Source organism: Aspergillus udagawae (assembly GCF_001078395.1).
Source record: "Aspergillus udagawae IFM 46973 DNA, scaffold_2, whole genome shotgun sequence".
NCBI classification, from domain to species: Eukaryota; Fungi; Ascomycota; class Eurotiomycetes; order Eurotiales; family Aspergillaceae; genus Aspergillus; species Aspergillus udagawae.
In genome coordinates this window covers 2,994,539-3,014,965 of record NW_025091265.1, presented here as the reverse complement: position 1 = coordinate 3,014,965, position 20,427 = coordinate 2,994,539, and the positions used below count along the sequence as shown (strand labels likewise).

The window sequence follows — 20,427 nt, the reverse complement described above, 5'->3', positions numbered from 1 at the left end:
ATCAATGCTTCGCCTTATCCGCATCCGACTTCATGCCCTGCTGAACCCACTGCCTAGTCTTGGCTGCCTCCTGTTCCATCCTCTCCTTATCCTTCAGTAGGTCCTTGATGGTATGCGGCGCAGGCACATGGCGGCCCTTCTCAACGCCAGGGCGCGCGGCCATGCGCTCCTCCCAGGCCTTGAGATGCGGGAACTCATCGATATCCACGCCAGCCCAACCAGCGGCCGCCACCCAGCCCCAGTGCGAGATGTCCGCGATGGTAATATGGTCGCCGACCAGGTACCCGGACTTGGAGGTGGAGAGGTGCTTATCGAGCACGCCGTAGAGACGGCGCGTCTCGTTGACATACCGGTCCACACCGTACTGGATGTGTTCGGAGGCGTAGCGCACGAAATGGTTCGCCTGGCCCTGCATGGGTCCGACGCCGGCGTTTTGGAAGTACAGCCAGCTGATTGTCTCGTAGTATTCGCGGGTGCCCCTGGGATAGGAGATCTTGTGGTCCTTGTCGTACTGCTCGGCCAGATAGGTGAGGATGCTGCCGGACTCAAAGAGTCGGATCTTCTGGCCGTCGGTGAAGGTATCAGTCAGGGCCGGGATACGGCCATTGGGATTGATTTCGAGGAACCAGCTGGTCGGGGTTAGTATGGGTTCTGGCCATGAGTGTCACGTCAATACGTACGGTTCCTTCTGAGTGTTCTTGGAGAATTCAATTTTCTCCACCTTGTATGGGAGTCTATCCAACAATGTCAGCCAACCCAGAACAGATAGTAGAAATCGATCAGAGAGAAAAGGAAAAAAAAAAAAAAAAAAAAAAAAAAAAAAAAAAAAAAAGCCATACCCCAACTCCTCCAACGCAATGGAAATCTTGATCCCATTAGGAGTCTGCGTAGTATACAGCGTAATGTCAGGTCTGTTCGCCATGGTGAATGTTGTAATCGGTCGTTTAAGAGTAGAGTATGCACGGATTGACCCAATTCTCTGCAGAAACAAAAGCATGAACAAATTCCAATTCTCTTTCTGAAATCCTGTCCTTATTGCAATTGGGGACCCCAGCTTTATGAAGCTGTCAGCCGCATTGCTAATCGGCCCAATTGCCCCGCCGATCCCGCGGTTCGATGATTAATACCTTTGACTTTATAATGATGCCATCCGCGTTGTGCCGCCCCACCCAGTTCACGATTTCTAATCCAAGATAACATAAGATAGTGTTCTCGGATTTGGAGACAAGGGCTTTGGTGAATGAAGATGGTGTCTGGGGCCATAGAGGTATTGTCTGTGTCGTGTTAACCCGTGTTTAATTGATTGCTTATACGAAGTAGAGAGGTATGGTTGGTTCGGAGATGTCCTCTGTGTGGGGTTTTGAGTTTACGGAATTCATGGTAGGTAAGACACTATGTATCTATGATTCATCATAGTTTGGGAATCCTGAAGGCAGCCTGGATTCTCGATCGTTGGCGATGAAGAGAATATAGGTTTACTCGATCGAAGGATAAGCCGACGGACGTGAATGCAGACAGCAGGGTTGAGAAGCTATAAGGAGGAAGCTATGTACATCCATAAGGAATCAACAAAGTGACAACCAACTCCATAACCGAAAAGACAGAGGAACCGCAAGCATGCTCGAGTGGGTTGACTGACGGCACAGAGAACGAGAACAAGGTAGTAAAGCAAGGTAGAAGATACGCCAGCGAAGGATTGAGGTGGAAACAGTTCTCTGTTCTACCCAGCGCCAGGGGCAGAGGAAGAAGAAAAGGAAACCCAACTTGGTCTTTTTTAACATCGACTACCACGTAAAGCTCTCTTCCACAAAATCGACATTCGTCTGGTCCTGTCTTTTACGGCACACGCGACGAACATCGTCACTCAAGCTGCCATTTCCGCAGACAAGCACGCCCATGGCTCCGATCTGATTCTCGACCTCCATGCCGATCAGCGTATCGATGTTCGGTCGCCCTGGGAACATCTGGACTGTGGCGCTCGGGCTCTGGATCTCCTTGGTGTTACGGGGTCTGGTGATGAACAGCATGATCCGAAGGACTTCCCGGCGCCGATCCATGGCCAGAATGCTGGTCATCCAGGGGCGAATCCATTCAAGGTGTTCGGGGGACTGGATGATCCAGACGAGAGTGACTCGTCGTGCAGCAACTGTGCCCTCTGCATACCCCTTGACTAGGTGGCGGACGAATGGGACCTGATGGGTGATGCCGACACCACCGGCGAACAGGACGACTGTGCCGTAGGAGTCCATGGTGTGGATGCCTCCGTACGGTCCCTCAGCGAACGCCTTCAGAGTGACGCGCGAGTCGGGAGCGCTCAAAGCGCGCTGGTACAATTTGTTCGTGAAACCAGTTCGGCGCCGGACAAGCAGCGAGATGGTCGTCTTCTGCAAGCCGAACACATCCTGGCGTGTCATCGGCATGCCCTTCTCATCCGTGACAACTTCTTCCGACTCACTCCAGCCGACAGAGAATGGATGCGAGGTCCACAAACCGATTGAGGGAATGTAGAGGTAGATGTGCTGACCAGGCTTGAATGTCCAGGGTCTTGCCATCTTCAGGGTGATTCTCATCGCCTCGCCTGGCATGGCTTCAACCAACGCCGTTGTCGCCTTTCTTCCGCAGTTGCGATACACAATGATCGCAACTCGTGTGGCGCGCTGTGGGCACAGTCAGCTTGAGGATCGAGTGCAAATTTTATGAACAGGCATTGCGATGACCTACCTCCAGACCCCAGAAGATGATGGCGACGAGCAAGTAAGTCTGAGCAGGAAAGCCGTTCAGGTGAATCCAAAGGCCAGCCATCGAAACAATAGCCATGGCAATATGCAGATGAAGGAAGGTTTCATAGAATGCATGTCGAATCGGAGAGGGCGAATGAACCATGAGCCCGACGAACGCACAGGCAGCCTGCAGAACAGTCAGTACAATTGTCTTGACCCGGGTCTTTCGTCACCAAAACTCACGATCAATCCAGTCAGAATAAAGGTGCTCTTCCCAAAGATCGTCCCTACAACGCCCCAGCCAACTACACAACAGTTAGCGGCAGCCCTCTAGACGCTGATGTACACTTCCAAGACAAGCAACTCACTTTTCTGGGCCTTGGGAATAGCCCAGGCAAACACATGAGCAAGAGTTTCGAAGACCACGATCCGAGCGAGCCAGCGGTGGATCAGGTTAAAAGTATCGTATGGGACTTCCAAAAGTTTGATGAGTGGGTTGTTTCGTCCCGCCAAGAGGATGAGCGGAATCAGGTTGACCGTCGCCATAGTACCGGTCCGGTTACGGATGACACCTGCGACTGTGTCCTCCTTGGTCTTGTAGGGAACGGTTACCACGCAAAGAACGACGTTCATAACGATGATCCCCACTACGATGAAGGCGTGGAAGCGACTGGGCAGAGTGCCCATGTTGATGGCCGAAGACAGCTGGAATTCACGATTGTGCCTGTTACGAAACAGCGGGGCGTAGATGATGTGGTTCTTGACTTTTGCGAAGGTCCCATCGGCAGGTACGAAGTACCGTTGTCGTTCGTTATTGAAGCTTGCCAGCCGTCTGAGATGAGCGGAGATGCGAAACCACATTTTCCAGGCATAGATGAACGCGGCCATGCAGCCGAGGACGAGAAGAGCGATACGTGAAAGGTCATCGTTGACAATCTCATAGATATCCAAAGCCGAACCTCCACCGCCACTGCGCTTCTCCAGATCCGCTGCCAACGAGAGCCCAACCAGGGACATCCCAAGAACGAGAAATTGCATTGTGGGCAAAGGTAATCTCAAGACTGAGACTTAAAGAATGAAGAGAAAGAAAGATTGGCGATAGTTAAGCCCGGAATCCAGAAGTCCAGTAGTGGAAAGGTCGCGCGAGACCAGCTCTGCAGACCGGGAACTTGCTCAAGCGAAGGGAGCTGAAGACGACAGTCGGACTTTGTCACAAGGAACACAGCGAGACGATAACCACAGCCAGGGAAATCAAGGGGGGGCCAGAGTATTGCAGTGAGAATGGCGCGCCCAGGGCGAGGTCCAATGTCCAGACCTGAGATAGTCACAGACAAAGGCTTTGTTTGCTATCTGTCCCAGAGGGGAACCTGATAGAGTCACAGATGGTTGAAGAGAGACAAAAGGTCCCGCGATCGAACGAAGTGTCCCAGGTTGGATACGTGACGTTCTCTGGATTGTAGTGAATGCCAGCGGGCAACGAAAGGAATGTGAAGGTGATCCAGTCACAACGTCTTGTATCTAAACGAACGCAAGAGAAAGAAAAGACAGAACTTTCTGCCAAGCAAAAGAAAGAAAAAAAAAATGAGCAAGAAGGAAGATGAAGATCTACTCAGTTTATGATATTGAAAAAGAAAGAAAAAGAGGGAAAACAAGGATAAAAATTGCAAAGACGAAAAAGAGGGCTCGGAAGCTCAGAAGCCCCTGCCCAGACAGACGCGGGGGTTGGGTGTCTGTCAAGATCCACAGTCGTGGACAGACAAGATTGACATTATTATTATTATTATTCTTAGATGGATAGATACTTGATACAATAGATAATATCGATAATATCCCGTCTCAGCTCGAATCAACCGTCATTATTGTCAATGCTCCAGCTAGATTGCTGATGGACAGGTCCAACCCCGGTGGAGGAGAGACATTATCTGCCTTGGATCTCGAGTCGAGCTTCGTAGGAAATAAAGTACGTACATACCTCTCTACGTGAGACCTAACGTCATCTGTCAACAGAAGAATGCAGCTTATTAGCAAGGCCACGGCAACATTGTCCTCATTATCACGGTTCATAACCAGCCCGCCTATAGATCGATAAACCGAGTAAGCGCCCAAATGTTTACATCCCAGCAAGTTAGTTCTACACTCTATACGGAGTACGTACCCTGGCCTCAAATCACACAATCATACACAAATTACTCGAGTAATTACCACTCTTGTGGTGGCAAAGTACACAGCAGTACAGCAGTCTGAATGGCCGTCATGAAACCCTGGCGGGACGGACAATCGACTCAATTAACCGACTTTTGAGACTTGGCTTGTTTGAGGTTGTTGGCGCCACGGCTGAAAGGATCCAATCTGAGCTCATAAACGGGAAGGAATTGTAGACAGTAGTGGGGATTGTGGACCTGAATCTTCTTGGCGGGAGAGTAGTATCAATTTCGAGTTTCAGAGTAGCCTACCACAGAGTCTATATCCATCTGATTAGTTACGGAGACTGGAGAAATGAGAGACTTCCACTGGTGTCGCGTGGCAATGGCTAGAGCACGTCACACTCAACAGCTTTACTTTGGGTACATATGGAATGCGTCCTTACATTTAAGCGATGATCGAGCAGCGGTCGATAGCGCAACGGACCTAGAACTGCTCTAATCAAGTCACATAAGACACGGATATTGAAAGCGTCTTGGCTTCACGGAGCCTTCTTGAGATGGGAAATGATCCCGAATGTCTTACGGAGGAGATAGATTAATTTATATTGGGCCTGGACCATTGTCCAGACTCGCTGGGTGAGTCTTAAGGAGATTGAGTATGAATGAGCATCGTCATTAGCTCTCTCTTAGAAGGTAGAGACTACTACTTCATGGGCACTATGAATAGTCCGCTGGAGAACCCGCTCACGATATCCTAGACTCATACTGAAACCAGTAGTCGAAGTATAAGGCGACTTTAAATCGTCTTGACATCCATTTCCCCAGTCACAGAGACTCATGCTTATTTGGGAGGCCAGTGCATCGTCCACCGAGCAGGCAGCTTCTGCATCAAAACAGGTACCCTCCGTAGTCTGTATAACATATCTAGCCATACTAGAGGCAATCAGGCAGAGTCTTTACCTCGGATGCTATTGACTCCTGCAGGTAGCATGTTTGCAATGGCTCTGCGACACATGTCCTATCCTGGTACAATATTATATACACAACAGCTTCAGCCACTGCAATTTGAAACTTTCTCGGGTCCCATCTGGCCATGATGGCGTCAAAAGCAGGATCATAACCAGTTCTCGTCCAATCGTCCAGGCTATACTAGATCCCGTGATTCAGCACGAATGCCACTAAAACTGCAAAAGAAAAAATTTTCCTCGTTCCAAGCGGGAGCGCCCAAAATTGCTGCAGAAGCCATGATGAACTAGCTCAGTACTATCGAAATAGAGAAATCAATGCGGACGCATAACGTTGTCAGGTCCAGGGTATCGTCCTAGCAGTCCAGAAAAACCAAATATTCCAGAAAAAGGAAAACTCCGCTGTGAATCGCAAGTACCAAAAAAAGGGGGGGGAGGGGGGAAAGGTGGATAAAGTAACCAAGAATAGTCAAGTGGTGATCCGACATCTAGTCCTCCAGGGGTCAAGGTCAGAGCCGTATCATACAGGCTCATTCTCAAAGGAAGCTTAGCTCGTCCTCACTCTCGTCATCCTGGGAGCAAGGTATGACCCTCAAGCGTGGAGCAGCACTTATACGAGAGCTTGAGGGCCGCTTAGGATTCGCTGGCTTTGAAATGATGGGGAGGCGTGGCTGTCGAGCTGGAAGAGCGCAAGTTTCGAGTACATGATCGGTGGTCTGGTCAATCGGTTCATCCAGTGAGGAAGAGTTCTTCCTATTAACGATAACAACCTCCAACTTGGGAGATGGATTCACCGACGTCAATTCCCCGACGACTGCCCGGTTCGGGACGTTCTTAGCTTGCACTAATTCCCCGAGCACGCTCCGCGGGCTCCTGGTACGGGCGGCTACTGGGACACAGCGTGCTTCAACTGACGAGCAACGTACTGATGTCAAACAAGACGGTTGGCTTCTTGCTCCGCCAGTTTGATTTTGTCCTCCATCAGCGTAGATCTCCACAGTTCGTGATCGCAGCTTCTTGATGGGTCGTGGGACAAGCTCATCGCCTGAATATGTCCTCTTGGCCGGAAGAGATGGAGCCGACGATGTGACACTCGAAGCACTGCGCTCGGAAGCGGCAGAGACAACTGACTCACTACTATCCGAGCAAGAAATGATTGAAAATGTCCCTGCTTCTGAAACCACCGGGCTTCGATTCCAGTTCGTGTGCCCAGCTTTGGGCTTGGGAGTGCTTGCGATCCATTCCCCAATACTTTCCTCCCATCGATAGAGTCCTGTATGGTCGGCTCGTTGTTCAGATTCGTCCGAGAAGACCGCATTGACGCATTGCCCCTGCTGCATCGAAACAACGCTCTCTTGGATCTGAACGGCCCAAACATGGTCATCTGGATCCAAGGTTTTCTCTGCAAGCGCCATTGCCGTCTCCGCAGCCACTCTTCCAAGGAAATAGGATCGCCCACGAAAATTTGCCTGCCGAGCCAGCTGCGAGATCTTAGTACGAACCGCTCGAGACGTTCGGGTCTGCTCGCGCAAGTCACCCTGCCCGCAATAGCGAGAGACTCTTTGAACGAGGTCCGAAAGTTCTTTGAGCATATCTTGCTGCAGGGCAAGTGACTCGAAGAAGGAGTCGATGCGCTGTTTCGAGACGGGATCACATCGAGGCCTGATGTCAGAGGGCGTTTCTTCGCCAATTTGAAGCATGCAGTTGCCCAGCAAGAGATATCCTCGGCGTAAAGATTGGTAGGACGGCGCATCACCATTGTCCTGTCGATGCCTTAATCCAATATCCTTCTCCACTGTCATCGCTAGGCAATTGATTGTATGTCTGGCTTTGATCCCAACAAGTCTTTCAGGTGCATCTGAAGCATTCGATCGCGCGATGTGCATACCGCAGAGTGCAGTAACAAGGCTCGAGACGAGATTGCTGAGAGCATCTTGAACTGGTATCGGACACGGCGTCGAGTCATTCGCCGGCAGACTTGTCATGACTGAGGCACGAGTCTCTTTCAAGCGCAGCACTTGCCTTTGATTCAGGTTCTTTTCAAGCAAAGCCGCTCCTTCCGTGGATTGTTCAATGCCCCCAGCGGATAGAAGAGTGGCTTCGATAAGGTGGGTTGCTGCCGGGGAGTCGCTATCTTCGGTTGACACTGATCTGATCGCTTCGTCCACACACTTCTTCCACCACGTAGTCACCATCCATTCTGGCGGCACCGCTCTTCGCAAAAGGAGCTTCGCCAGCTCGTTGTACACAAAAGCCCGCCCTCCGCACCGTGAGTAATAGGTCCGTAACATATATACAGGGTCGTCACAGTGAGTCGACGGCCTTTGTGGATCAAATGCAGGTGGATAGGGGTATGCGTTGATAGTTGACAAACAACTTGAAATTATCATTTCAAAAGCATCAGCTTCGCCGTGCTGCAGACATTCCTCCATAAGTCGGCAAGCCACCAATCTTGTAAGCCATCCGTTCTCAATCATCCGTACAACCAAGTGAATGCCTTGCGCGCGCACGGCTTCACGAAGAGGTTCCCAGCCATTCCCATTCGGCGCGTAGTAAGCCTCTAATTCGGTAAAATATGCATCGCACATGTCCACCTCGCAGTCCCCGTCGGTCTCATCCTGGAATCTCTGCTCATCCGCTATAAATTCTGGAAGGCGCCGCGCGATCACCGATACCAAAGAACGAGCCCCGGGGCCTCGCTGCTGCGAACCTCGCGCAATGGCCCGTGTATTACGCAGGAACTTCAAAAAGATACGATCCAACAAGTGCGCAATATCCACTAGCCCTGCATCGCCCGATAAGTCGAGAACCTCTTTCCAAGAACCCTGGTAAGCCGGAAAACTACTACTTTTCGTTCGTGTCGTTTTTCGCTGGCCAGTAGCCCCCTCATGACTCTCACAAGTCGCTGCGGGCAAGTCGGCGGCGCTAAATAGACGTTTCCGAATAGATGATCCCTCGCACGTCTGTCGCACCTTACCAGTGATCAAAGGCGTCGCAATCTCGATCGCGCCAGGTAGGGTCCGCTGCAACTCCGGACTGCGGATCAACAGCCTACTGCGCCGTCGTCCTCCATTCCTCTGCCCTCGACTCGAATAATTGTGTCGTATGCGACGCTTTTCCCGTTTTCCAGGCACCCAGGCAGGATCGTCCGGTTCTTCGTCTGAGAATTGGCAACTCGCTTCCGTACTGGGGACCGCCCGGGGCTTCGCCTGCTCGGTGTCGGCGTTCTCTGACCGTTCCTTCCATTTCGATTGCGCGATCGATGAGAGAATCTCATTGTGCTTTTCTAGTCGATGGTAGATGGACGTCAACGGGCGCAGCATGCGATTTGCCCATTTCGCGGTCGGTCGGACGTCCTCCATAGTGACGAGCACGAGAAATCGAGCACACTACACTGTGCGCCAAATGAGATTTATTCGTCGGTCGGAGTTCCTGTCAGATATGTCCACTTACCAGGACTGCCTCACTATTGCTTCAGCGGTCATCCATCTTTCAACCGGCTCGTTTCCTGCAGGAATAAAACCGCTGTTCCGGGGCCCTAAAGATCGAGGTAAAATAAGATATAAAACTGCTGCAAATATAATTCAAACAGAGCTGCTCAAAGATAAAAGCTACGGCAATAAAATGCCATAAGACACAGTGACCATGAGAAAGAAGGACAACAAGAGTCGGATCATTGACGAGAGATGTAAACATTGGATCTGAGCTGGGATTCCAAATAAGGTAAAGCGCGCACGACCTGCAAAACAAAGTATTTACCACTTTAGGTTTAGCGCGTCAGCAATGGCTTTAGCCTGAGTAAATGCTTAAATCTCAATGTCCAAAGCTTCCGTCTGTACAAGAGCAAAGCGAGGCAGCTTTCCCACGTAGATACTAGTAGGAAAGAAGATCAACAATACAATCTTCTCATGGAGTGCATAGCTTCATTAGCTGCATGTCTAGGTAGCCGCCAGTCATACATATATATAGTACAAGAACACACAAGTATGGAATGCAAATCCCCCAACCTGCTATGCACTGTTTGCGAAATCACACAAGAACAAGATAGAAGGCGAAAAGTGCCCAGTGCCAATTGGCGAAAGAGTAGAGAGATTCATACAATCAAAAGACAGATATCCGCTCATCCAAAAGACCAACCCTTTTAAGACCGACATACAGATGGAAAAATATGTTAATGTTAACACATACATGGTCAAAGAGTAGAATCCAAAAACTTTTCATGTTTTAGGGTAGAAGGTATAATCGAGGACAACTCAGGTTCAAGCAGACGACTTCTTGGAGCCCCGCAGCTTGGGGTTGCTTGCCGCAGCACGCTTCTTCTGCTTGGAGCGCGAAGAGGTAGCGTCACCTCCCTCAATGAATTTGAGCAACTCGTCAATGCTGCGCGAGTCCAGAGAGGCGTTGGCAGCATCCTTGGCGCCCGAAGCCTCAGGAGCTGTTTGGCCAACCTGGGGTTGGACCTTGGTTCCAAGGGTGGTCACGCGAGGGTTCATGTTGATGCGGCGAAGGCGGCGAGCCTGGATGTCCTTGGCGTGTTTGGCGATGGAGACGGCATTCTGGGTGAGCTGCTCGAGCCAAGTCTCGGCTTCCTTGGTGTTGCGATCGTTAGGTCCAAGCTGGTTCAGGAAGATGTTGTAGGCATCCCGCATCTTGCCAACAGCACCCTTCGAGTCCTGGTCAAGAGCCAGAGCCTGTGCCAACTGGAACAGAATGGTAGCGGTGTTGATGGACTGCTTGCCAAAGAGCGACTCGCATACGGTCAGGGAAGCCTCGAACCACTTCCGGGAATCAGAGTACTGCTTAAGGTGCTGCAGCATCACGGCGGCGTTGTTCATGGTGGTAATGGAGTCAGGGTGGTTGGGTCCGTAGATAATCTTCCACAGGTCCATGGCGTGCTTGATATAAACAAGGGCAGTCGTGGTGTTTCCGGAAGCATGCTCGAAAAGACTGAGGTTGAGGTAGGCCAGAATGGTATCGGCAGAGTCAACACCCAAAGTGCGCTCCGTGACGATCACAGCCTTACGAGCCAGCTCGACAGCCGCTTCCTTCTCGTCCGTCTGGTAGTAAAGCATAGACAATTGGTGGTACAGCTTGGCAACTTCAGGGTGAAGGATACCGTAAATCTGCTCGTGTAGGGACAGAGATTCCAAGATGAGCTCCTGGCCCAGCTGCTTCTGGTTCTGCATCAGAGAGATACGTCCAGCCTCCAATGCCTCCTCGGCCAGGGAGCTCCTAGGGGAGGCGTCCTTGACCAATGGGACCACGTTAACGATATCATCCGGCACAATCGAAACAACAGGCTTCTCCTCAGTAACAGCCCGGCTAGGAGACTTGGAGTCACCACCCTTCTTCTTTTTCTTCTTGCCCTCGTCGTGCGAAGCACCGTTGACGCCGTTGGCGACAGGCACCTTGGGTGGAAGCTGAGCCTTGGTGAAGGCGTAGTCACGAGCACTCAGCTGAAGACCCAGCTTGATCGCAATGTCACGGAGAAGCTGGAGGTGTTTCAGGGAAGCGAACCACTCTGGCTCCAAAGTATAACGGTATCTCACGGTAACCTGCTTCTCGACCTCGGCCCGCAGAGTCTCTGGTGTGACCTTCTCGAACGAGAAGTCTCCCTCGGGGTAGATCTCGCGGAGGGAAGCATCAATCTCCGCGCTAGGGTTCGGGTTCACGTCAGCACCCAAGAGGCAGTTCAGCAGATGGGCGACGCAGGACGCAACAAAAGGCGCAGGCACATTCCGCAGATACCGGTTGGCGATGTGCTTGAAGGCACGGGCAATCATCTCCTGAACCAGCAAAGTGCTCAGAGCTTCCAGGCGAGAGCCCTTCTCCTTGGAAAGCTGAGCCAGCTTGCCGAGATAGCGGACGTTAATACCACGCTTGTGCAAGAGTTGGCTGAGGGACTGTCCATCCATGGGGAAGCCAACGTCACCATCATGCAAGTCCTGAATCAGCTCGGGAATGACCTTGGAACGCAGGAACTCGCAAGCATCGCGAACCTCCTTTTCGTCCTCAGCCCATTGCCTCTTCTCCTCCTCAGTCTGGGGAACTTGGCCGCTGCAGACATCGGGGTTGAGCGCGAGCTGGAATCCGGAGATATCCACTCGCTCTTGATCAAGAGCCTCTTCGGCCTTTTCCTCGGATTCCTGCTCCTTCGATTCGGTGGCCTCGGAGGACTGCTCCTTGTTGGTAGCTTCCTCTTGGGCTTTGGCGGCACGACGGCGCTCAACTTCAGCCTTGACATACTGGCTCATCTTCGACCTCCAGTACGATTCAACCAGCTCCAATCGGAGGACTGACATGCGGTGAGGGTAGTCGTCGCTGCCGGGTTCTTCCTGCCACAAAACATCAAGAGGAGTCACACGGTAGAGGTCAAGGACATATTTGCGGCCATCGGTGCCCAGGAGACCCTTGGTTTCGACGCTACCTTCGAGCTCGTGGCGCTTACCATCCTTGTCCCATACAGCGTGCTTCTTGATGCGGAGTGCCTTGGACATCTTTTCAAAGACGGAGACGAAGTCAGGATGGGTGGCGACGACGTCCTTGCCCTCAACACCACCGTAATCAATTTGGTGCTCTCCGGGTTCGCGCTGCTTGAAGATACCAGGCACAATGCTCTGGCCGACGATACGCTTGCCGAGGTAGTCAACGACAACAGTTCCCGGCGTGAAAAGGCCGTTGATGTCAAGCTGGTTGACTGCCTTAATTCCCAAGACGTCCTTGCCAACGGCCACGCGGGCGGCTTCATCACCGCCCTCCGACACGAAGGTTCCCACTCCGTCAGCGCCAAAAGAATAGAAGATGTTGTTGTACACGAAGATCTGGGCATCGCGACCCTCAGTGGGGTTCAGGGGAGCGACTTCGCCCCTGGCCACAAGCACGGCACCGCGAGCGGCAGCCTCGTTGTAATCAGCGAACAGCTTCGATGTCAGACGCTCACGGAACACTCGGTCCTGGACGGTCTCACGGGGCAGCTCCCGAGTAGTCTGGAATTCCTCGTTCCAGTCGCGTAGTGTCTCGGCGTTGTCCACACCGGAGACCAGATAACTCTCCTGAGAGCGAGTAATGTCGGCCTGGTGGGAGTTGGGATTGGAAGACGGAGGGGTAACGAGCCATGGGCTGTTCGGAATAGCATTCTGGAAAGGGAAGGTAGTCAGGAGGTCCTTCTTGTTGTTGGACTCCTGGAGAGCTTCAAAAGCGGAATTGAAGGAGGGCGACAGCTTTGATATCAGGGTAAGCAGCGAGTGTGCGCTGACTTTCTTGGGGGTGGTTCTGGGGAGAGGATCAAATTTGTGATTCGAGCACTTGTTGACATAGAAGCCAGAAACATGAGAGGTAATCTGAAACTGCTCGCCCTCGTTGGTGGTAACCTGAAGGTAGAGCAGGTGACCCTTCTGCCGAAGATGGTAAGGAGGAGGGTTCCATGCCGATAGCGAAATTGACTTCACAGTCTTCGGGAGAGGGGCCTCTGCTCTAGGGAGGATGGTCTCCAGAGAGGGAGAAGCGGTGATGGCGTACTTGGACAGAGAGTGCTCCTTCACATCATCGGCAGCGGCTTCGGCGGTAACAGCATCGTGCAGCGACAGACCGGCGTTGAGACCGTGCAGATTGTCGGAACGGTCACCTGCAGCACCAACCAAGTCCCTGATTCTGACCATATGCATCCGAGCTTCCTTCTCTGTGTAAGGGTCTTCCACGAGGACAATCTCAGAATCGGCCTTGAGGTCTTCGACCTCAGACAATTCAACGAAGTCATTAATGCGCTTGCCGTTAAATTCGAGGTGGAAGCAAGTGTACTGGAACGTGCCGGGCAATTCGACGATCGATTGGCGGACATCCTGAACCTGCTCTTGGCTTGACACCTGAGGACGGTAAAAGAAAACGGATTAGGACGATCATTCGTGATCTAGTGTGCTTCTATGTTATCACCCACCATAACCTGGATCTTATAAGGCTCACGTGGAAGCTTGACAGAGATCTGGAAAAGGCCTATCAGGCTGGTGGTTAGCGACGAGAATGACCAATGCGGAGAACCATTAATCACGGGTTATCGCGGATATGACATACCACCGCTGCTCTCCTCTTCCTGCTGTCCCTCAACCTGTTCACCATTGGTGGGCTGTTCGACTGGCTGGGCTTCGGGAGTCTCTGCAATATGGAAGGATCGGTTAGTTTCGTCACTAGAATATGCGGATCGAGGCTGCGAGACTGAGCGGCCGACAAAGCCAAAAATTGTTGAGACCAACCTTTCGAGTGCTCCATATCGCCATTGGTTTGCGCCATTGCGAACGATGGAAAGATGATTGGAATGAAAGTGGTTATTTAGCGGATGAATTGGTTGCTGAAGCTGTCGCACGACAGCTTGCCTCGAGCTCCGAACGGGGAAACAAAAGCGGGAAACCGGACGAAGGGCTTTCTTTTTTTTTTCTCCGGGGGGTAAATGGGAAGAGAAAAAGAAATATAGATATGATACAAAGGGCAATTGAATCCAAATGAAACAAACCCCGTACCCCAGACAAAACCGAAAATAAAAAGGACCCAGGTAAGAATAGGGCAACCGTAGTGAGACAAGTAAATATCACCAGGATAGATGGGAGGAGTTGAAGCTGGAGAAAGCACGGGGAAGAAGAGAAAATTTCGTGGACACGGAATACCTTCGGGAGTGCTCGGGCTTGACGGACGACGGAGCATATACGCCCACCAAGATTTCTCCACACTATCCAAGAACTACAGGAGTCAAGTACCTAGAGGTCTCATTCTCTCAAGGAGAGGATGATGTATGAATGATGGATTGGAATGATAGTAGCAACAGTTGACTATCTATTTGTGAGTATTTCAAGGAGAAATTCGGACTGTGTAGGACTATTATATTATAGGTATTGCAGCTTGAAACTTGAGACTATTGTTCCAAGCATATTCGGCCTGTTCTTACATGATTCTTTTGTCTGTGCATTATACTTGCAGAAGTGACTTTCGACAGTGAGTTCATGCTCAATTTATTTATTTTTTTAATCGCTTGAGACACACAGGTACAATTACTTGTAGGACCATGATACAGTGTAGATGTATATTTCCATTCTATCCAGCGACTACGCTCACAAATCTCGACGGCACATTTACGGGCTTATCATCGGTATCTGATACATTTACCTATTTGAATCAATTTGACTCAAAATACCCAATGCTCTGCATCAACTCACTAGCCACAACTTGATCAGACATCCTTCAGCAAACTGGTCTACCCGCAGTGCCGGATGCATCGCCAAGGCGTGGATCTGCTGGTCTCCATCCGATCGCAGAGGCGGACCAAGCGTCCGACATAGAAAAAGACGGTCCTCAGTCCACACTGACGACTCTCTCTTTTGGAACTACCTATCTATATTTTAGATGGCCTTTTGCTGTTGTCTTGATTAAAGCTCAGCTCACACTCCTTTGAACCCTTTTTTTTATAGCGTTCTTTTTCTTTCCTCTTCCTGTACAACTCTTTAGTGTCCCCCCCCCCCCTATTAGTCGATCTGATACTTCAAGACTCTGCTACGTCATTTCGCTGACATTGTAGCTGACGGTAAATGTTCGCTTCGTCATTTTGTAGAGTTCAACGTCTTGAATTCGATCATTATTTTTGATTTTGTTCTTCGAATGCGCTGTGCGTGAAAGAAGATGTTGTGGAATCGGAGTGTTCAACGATCTTTGAGTGCTGCGGCCCGCGTGGGCCTGCACAGGCCTGTGAGAATTCTTCCAACAGTCCCCTGTCTCGCTGCGAGGAACTTTTCGCGGACGGCTAGGCTTTCGGCGACGAATCCGTTGGAGCAAGATAGCGGAGATGATGAACGGGGTCGAGGTCAAGAGTCTGGTCCCAACTTCAAATCCACCATTCTACGGATGCTGGAGACGGCGGCAACCACATTCGCTTCCATTGCCGTGCTAGGGTGCGTCTCTCTTGGCTTCAGGTAGAGTTCCACGTAATTCACTAACCCAAGACTATAGCATAGCTGGATACTCCTACCATCAGTATTACAAGTATCTAATCTTGCAAAAGATGGATAATGCTTTCAGTCCGGGCGATCCGGCACTCGAGGTTGCAGGCGTGGAATATGGAAAGCATCAGTACCATCACGATGATCACTGGGTTGTCCGTGATGAGCAGGAGAAACTCGACAGGATCATCCAGGGAAAATCCGGTGGGCATTACTACCTCATCATTGGCGAGAAGGGTACGGGGAAGACCTCTATGCTCCTCGAGGCAATGCGAAAGACCAATGGAGACGGCGTCGCCATGTTTGAAGCGCACGGTGATCTCGAAATTTTCCGAATCCGGCTCGGGAAGGCCTTGGATTTTGAATTTCATGAAGAGTATGTACTTGCTGCAACCCTATGTTCGTGGGAGCAATCACTTACAGAGTTTCTACAGTTACATCGGAAGTTTGTTCAGCATCAGAGGTCCGCGAGACACCACTGCCCTGCTTGACATTGAGCGAGCGTTCAACAAGCTAGAGAAGGTGGCGCTTGCGCGGAGACGTAAGGGAGCAGCCCCTCTGGTCTTGGTAGTGAATAGCACCCACCTAGTTCGAGACGACCATGATGGCCAAGATCTGTTGGAAATGATTCAACAGAGAGCTGAGCAATGGGCAGCCAGTAGCTTGGTAACCACCGGTATGCTTCCAGATTTGCTGCGTTTGCGAACTATCCTGACATTACGAACTTGAACAGTGTTCAACAGCGATGACTATTGGGTATATGAACGATTGAAGCGATACGCGACGAGAATGGAAGTCATCCCAGTCTGCGATCTTCCGAAGGGTCAGGCAATGGCGGCGCTCAAGAGATACCGTAAGCAGTACTTTGGCGAGGACCTATCAGATCAAGTCCTTGAGACCATCTACGACAAAGTCGGCGGGCGATTGTCGTTTTTGAACCGCGTCGCCAAGGCTAGGGATTACATGAAACTCTGCGACAGCGTTTGCGAATTGGAAAAGACATGGTTTCTCAACAAGTGCTGGATCCTCGGTGAAGAAATGGACGATGATGTTATGGATCAGCAGAAATATGCGGTACGTCTGCAATTCAAAAATAACAATCCGCTTGCCTTGACTGACACGAAAATAGTCTGCCGCAATGGTGCTAGCCAAAGCTCTCGTGGACAAAGAAAAGGAGATGGAAAAGATTTATGACCCAGAGCAGGGTCATATACTACCAGAAATCCCGCTCCATGTGGCTCGCGAGATCATGACGAGAGCCGACTTTATCCAGAGCTACGATCATGATAACATCTTTACCATTGACTCACGCGCTATGGTTCGAGCTGATTCTGTCCCCATGCAGAACGCATTCCGGGAAATCTGCTCATGGCCAGGCTTCGAGGAGCATCTGGAAGCGACCCTCAAACGGATTGGAGATATTGAAAGCTTGGGACGTACCCGCGAACTTACCATTAAGGATCTCTGGGACAAGGGCAAATACCAGATTACCATGCGGGATCCCAAGGGCCGCGAAAGCGGTACTGTTGAGTTCTCAGTCAAGGAACGAGAGGATGAGGATGATGATTGAAGACGATACCATGGTGAATGTGTGTGTGTATATTTATTGTTTGCGGGGTATATACCTCTTTCTGTATGATTATTTAAGTCTATGTGTGTTTACTCTCATGACCATAAGTGGATATATCTGGTAGTCCTCCTGCTCCATGTCCATGTAACCATCCGTATGTCTTGATGACACCATTGTGCGGTGACATCATCACATGCTCACCGCTTAGCAGACAAAATATCCCAGTTTCCTCATGCACAGCGCACCCCTCGCATTAAGTATTCCCCTCAGTATTGAGCCTTTGCTTTGAATTGCAGGAAATCTGCACAGTAATTGTCAAAATTATCTTGTTGCTCAGGCTATTTCCGACAGGAAGAAATCATGGCACCGCGCAGGAGAAGCTCCGTGGTCAAGACCACGCAGGTTGCCCATTCCACGATTGACGCGGCGAGAGCAGCAAGCAAAACTGAAGAATCGCAATTGCGCCGGGTTCCCTCTCCAGTGCGATTTCTGTTGGTGGTCTTCAACAGCTTGCTCTTGAGCTCCGTTCTCTTCACCATGACATCCAGTGTCACTCTGGGGGAGTTGGGCCGGGTGAGCAAGCACCTGGAGGCATGGTGGGAGGTTGGTGGGTTGATGTTATGGAAGGCCGTTGAAGTGGGATTGGCTTGGGTTCTTGGATTTGACGGTGAGCTTTACCCTACTTCGGTCGCGATAGCTTTTGTAGAATCGAGTGCTGATGGTCCTGCGACTCCAGGACGTGACGTCTTGTCGTTCACGTTTCTCACTCATCTGCCGACCTACTGTCTATTGTGGTCCTTCTACGGCATCCGACCAACCACCATTCTGGCGTCATATGGCATCACGCTAATTTCCACGGCGATTCCCTTCATTCTTCTCCGCCGCCCTTCGTCCGTCCACAATCTCCGGCAAGCCGCGTCGGACGCAGTTCCCAACCTCTCCATCCTGCAAGATCGCCCAACAGCCCTCTACACTTCCATCGCAGCAACCGCCATCTACTCCGTGGCGCTGTACCTCAGCTATGCGACCTGGCTCCCAGCTTATCTGGTCGTGCATTTCGAGAATATCCCCGACATCAGACTCGCTCATGCCGGCCCCGCCGGTCTCCCGATCCTATTTCTCACCCTCCTCCCCGCCGGCTGGGCTGCTCGGGATTTCCTTTTCGTCAGCTCCACCGGTGCCTCCAGCTCCGACGCCAGCGTGAAGTCAAAATCTACATCCGAGGGCGAGTACCTTGTATGCGGTTTTTACCGTAAAACGTGGGGAACATTGTCCGCTAAGACAAGGGTTCTTGGTTCGCGCACAGCGCTTCTGGCTAGCACGATAGTGCTCAACACCGTTTTCCAGGTCGCGGGGACGGTACGAGGGGTTGATGTCCCTGGCGCCACGTTGTGGGGTGCTATCTGGGGTGTTGCGACTGTCGCTGTCGGAGGAGTATTCGGTTGGATAGAGGCTGTGGATGGCGTATGATTGGTGGATTAGGAAGAATAGATGCTTGTTAGACGACGGACTTGAGTCTTGACTTTCTTTTGTCATCCTATTCCACGCGATTTTCTGGGGTTCGACTCATGTACCACGTATTCGTACTAGGTGTTAGGTTGGTGAACGTGTGATGACTATGAGTGCTTTGGTATGTCTGAGCGTTTTTGTGCTTCGATGGTCTGAGCTTGTTTCAGTTCGGTTTACCTTCTACTCGATCTCGTCGCTAGCTCTAATACAGGGCTTCCTGTCCAATTATGTCTATCATTACTCGTAAGATCTATTCCATGACTGATAAACCGCACACAAGGCTGAAGAAAAGAATATCATCATCCAGAACCAGCAAGAGGGCAAAAGCTACCGAAGCTCCGTCGCAGGCATCCCATCGGCGGAGTAGATCTCCCGATGAAACTCCATGCTCTTGCCCGTGGGCATCAACCAGCCGGGATGGAAGATATTAAAGACCACCACAGCCGCAACCATCATCGCGCCGTCCAGGGCAATAAAATACCGCTCCGTGGTAATCAGATACCCACTCCAACCCTCGGACAGCTCGATGGTCCGGTAGATGCTCCGCACATAGATACACACGACGGAGAAGATCATGGCGCCGAACAGGGGCACAATGGACCCGGTCATGGACTGCAGGAGGCGGCGGCGGAGGGCACGCCGGACAAAGTCGGCGGCGAGGACGACGAAGACAGTGATGGAAGCCATTTGGAAGACGATGCCAGCGACCATGACGTGCGTGCCGGGGGCGGTGTCGCCGTTGACATCGTTCGTTGCGGCCGAGGCCATCCCGCCGCCGATGGCTTGCACGACGAGCGAGATGACGTCGCAGGTGACAAAGATCCAGAGGTAGAGGCTTGGACTGATGATGGAGGATTCGCGGCCCAGCAGGGTGATGAAGCGGCCGAGGAGGACGTAGATGCCTGCTGTGAAGAAGGTCGGTGCTGTCTTTCGTCAGTTATGGTTCTGGTACTTGAGCTTTTTAGTTGGGATCTACTCACCAATAATCAACGTGGATATCTGCATCAAAAAGGCAGTCATGTTATAGGGACATTGCGACGACCATGTGCGCGCAGCCCACCCCAGGACTTCGGCTGTTGGGAAGGGAACCTGGTCAGCTCTTGTTGTGTCTGTTTCCTGACCAAGATCACCTACTCAAACATCCAATGCTGAAGACACAGCACCACCAAGTTCGCTTCCAGGCAAATTGCACAGTGTGAACAATCATCGAGAGGCCGAAGAGGGTGCAAAAGACAATCCCGGCGGCCAGAGAAGGTTGATATCCGTACGCGGGGTCGATTCCATCGACCAGAGGATGGCAACTGTTCCTCAGCTGCTGCCTGAGCTCCGCCGTTACTTCCGGCATTGTGAAGATCTTTGCGTAGGACGCTTACGATCGTGATAGCGAAGGAAGAGAGAAAAAGAAAGAGAGGAGGGTAGCTCCCGATTGAGAGCTTATCAATGGGAAAGAGTGACACCCCGTTTCACCGGGTAGGACGGTGTAATATTTTAGTTCTATGAAGGATGAACAAGTAAGAATCCAAAACGCAAAAGAGTGGCTGA

General features: G+C 51.2%; 7 protein-coding genes across 7 annotated transcripts; 2 read left to right on the top strand and 5 right to left on the bottom strand.

Moving 5' to 3' along the window:
• Position 1: 1 nt before the first annotated feature.
• Aud_003379 (glutathione S-transferase family protein) lies at positions 2-922 on the bottom strand (the record flags this gene model as incomplete). The annotated part of the gene is made up of 3 exons (XM_043288329.1): positions 2-629; positions 681-734; positions 840-922. 3 exons carry the CDS (start codon positions 920-922, stop codon positions 2-4), a joined length of 765 nt encoding a protein of 254 aa, XP_043144264.1.
• An 862-nt stretch (positions 923-1,784) lies between these two features.
• Positions 1,785-3,758, bottom strand: Aud_003378 (ferric reductase family protein; the record flags this gene model as incomplete). The annotated part of the gene is made up of 4 exons (XM_043288328.1): positions 1,785-2,657; positions 2,722-2,907; positions 2,964-3,025; positions 3,089-3,758. The coding sequence occupies 4 exons, from the start codon at positions 3,756-3,758 to the stop codon at positions 1,785-1,787; spliced, it is 1,791 nt and encodes a 596-aa protein (XP_043144263.1).
• A 2,607-nt stretch (positions 3,759-6,365) lies between these two features.
• Positions 6,366-9,191, bottom strand: Aud_003377 (uncharacterized protein; the record flags this gene model as incomplete). Its single annotated transcript, XM_043288327.1, has 1 exon — positions 6,366-9,191. One exon carries the CDS (start codon positions 9,189-9,191, stop codon positions 6,366-6,368), a length of 2,826 nt encoding a protein of 941 aa, XP_043144262.1.
• Positions 9,192-10,088: 897 nt separating this feature from the next.
• On the bottom strand, positions 10,089-14,112 carry Aud_003376 (translation initiation factor 3 subunit CLU1; the record flags this gene model as incomplete). The annotated part of the gene is made up of 4 exons (XM_043288326.1): positions 10,089-13,691; positions 13,763-13,818; positions 13,897-13,977; positions 14,076-14,112. 4 exons carry the CDS (start codon positions 14,110-14,112, stop codon positions 10,089-10,091), a joined length of 3,777 nt encoding a protein of 1,258 aa, XP_043144261.1.
• Positions 14,113-15,489: 1,377 nt separating this feature from the next.
• Positions 15,490-17,376, top strand: Aud_003375 (ATP-binding protein; the record flags this gene model as incomplete). The annotated part of the gene is made up of 5 exons (XM_043288325.1): positions 15,490-15,758; positions 15,817-16,182; positions 16,241-16,482; positions 16,540-16,880; positions 16,936-17,376. The coding sequence occupies 5 exons, from the start codon at positions 15,490-15,492 to the stop codon at positions 17,374-17,376; spliced, it is 1,659 nt and encodes a 552-aa protein (XP_043144260.1).
• A 360-nt stretch (positions 17,377-17,736) lies between these two features.
• Aud_003374 (uncharacterized protein) lies at positions 17,737-18,846 on the top strand (the record flags this gene model as incomplete). The annotated part of the gene is made up of 2 exons (XM_043288324.1): positions 17,737-18,043; positions 18,113-18,846. 2 exons carry the CDS (start codon positions 17,737-17,739, stop codon positions 18,844-18,846), a joined length of 1,041 nt encoding a protein of 346 aa, XP_043144259.1.
• A 366-nt stretch (positions 18,847-19,212) lies between these two features.
• Aud_003373 (RTA1 domain-containing protein) lies at positions 19,213-20,230 on the bottom strand (the record flags this gene model as incomplete). Its single annotated transcript, XM_043288323.1, has 3 exons — positions 19,213-19,808; positions 19,866-19,958; positions 20,020-20,230. The coding sequence occupies 3 exons, from the start codon at positions 20,228-20,230 to the stop codon at positions 19,213-19,215; spliced, it is 900 nt and encodes a 299-aa protein (XP_043144258.1).
• Positions 20,231-20,427: the final 197 nt, after the last annotated feature.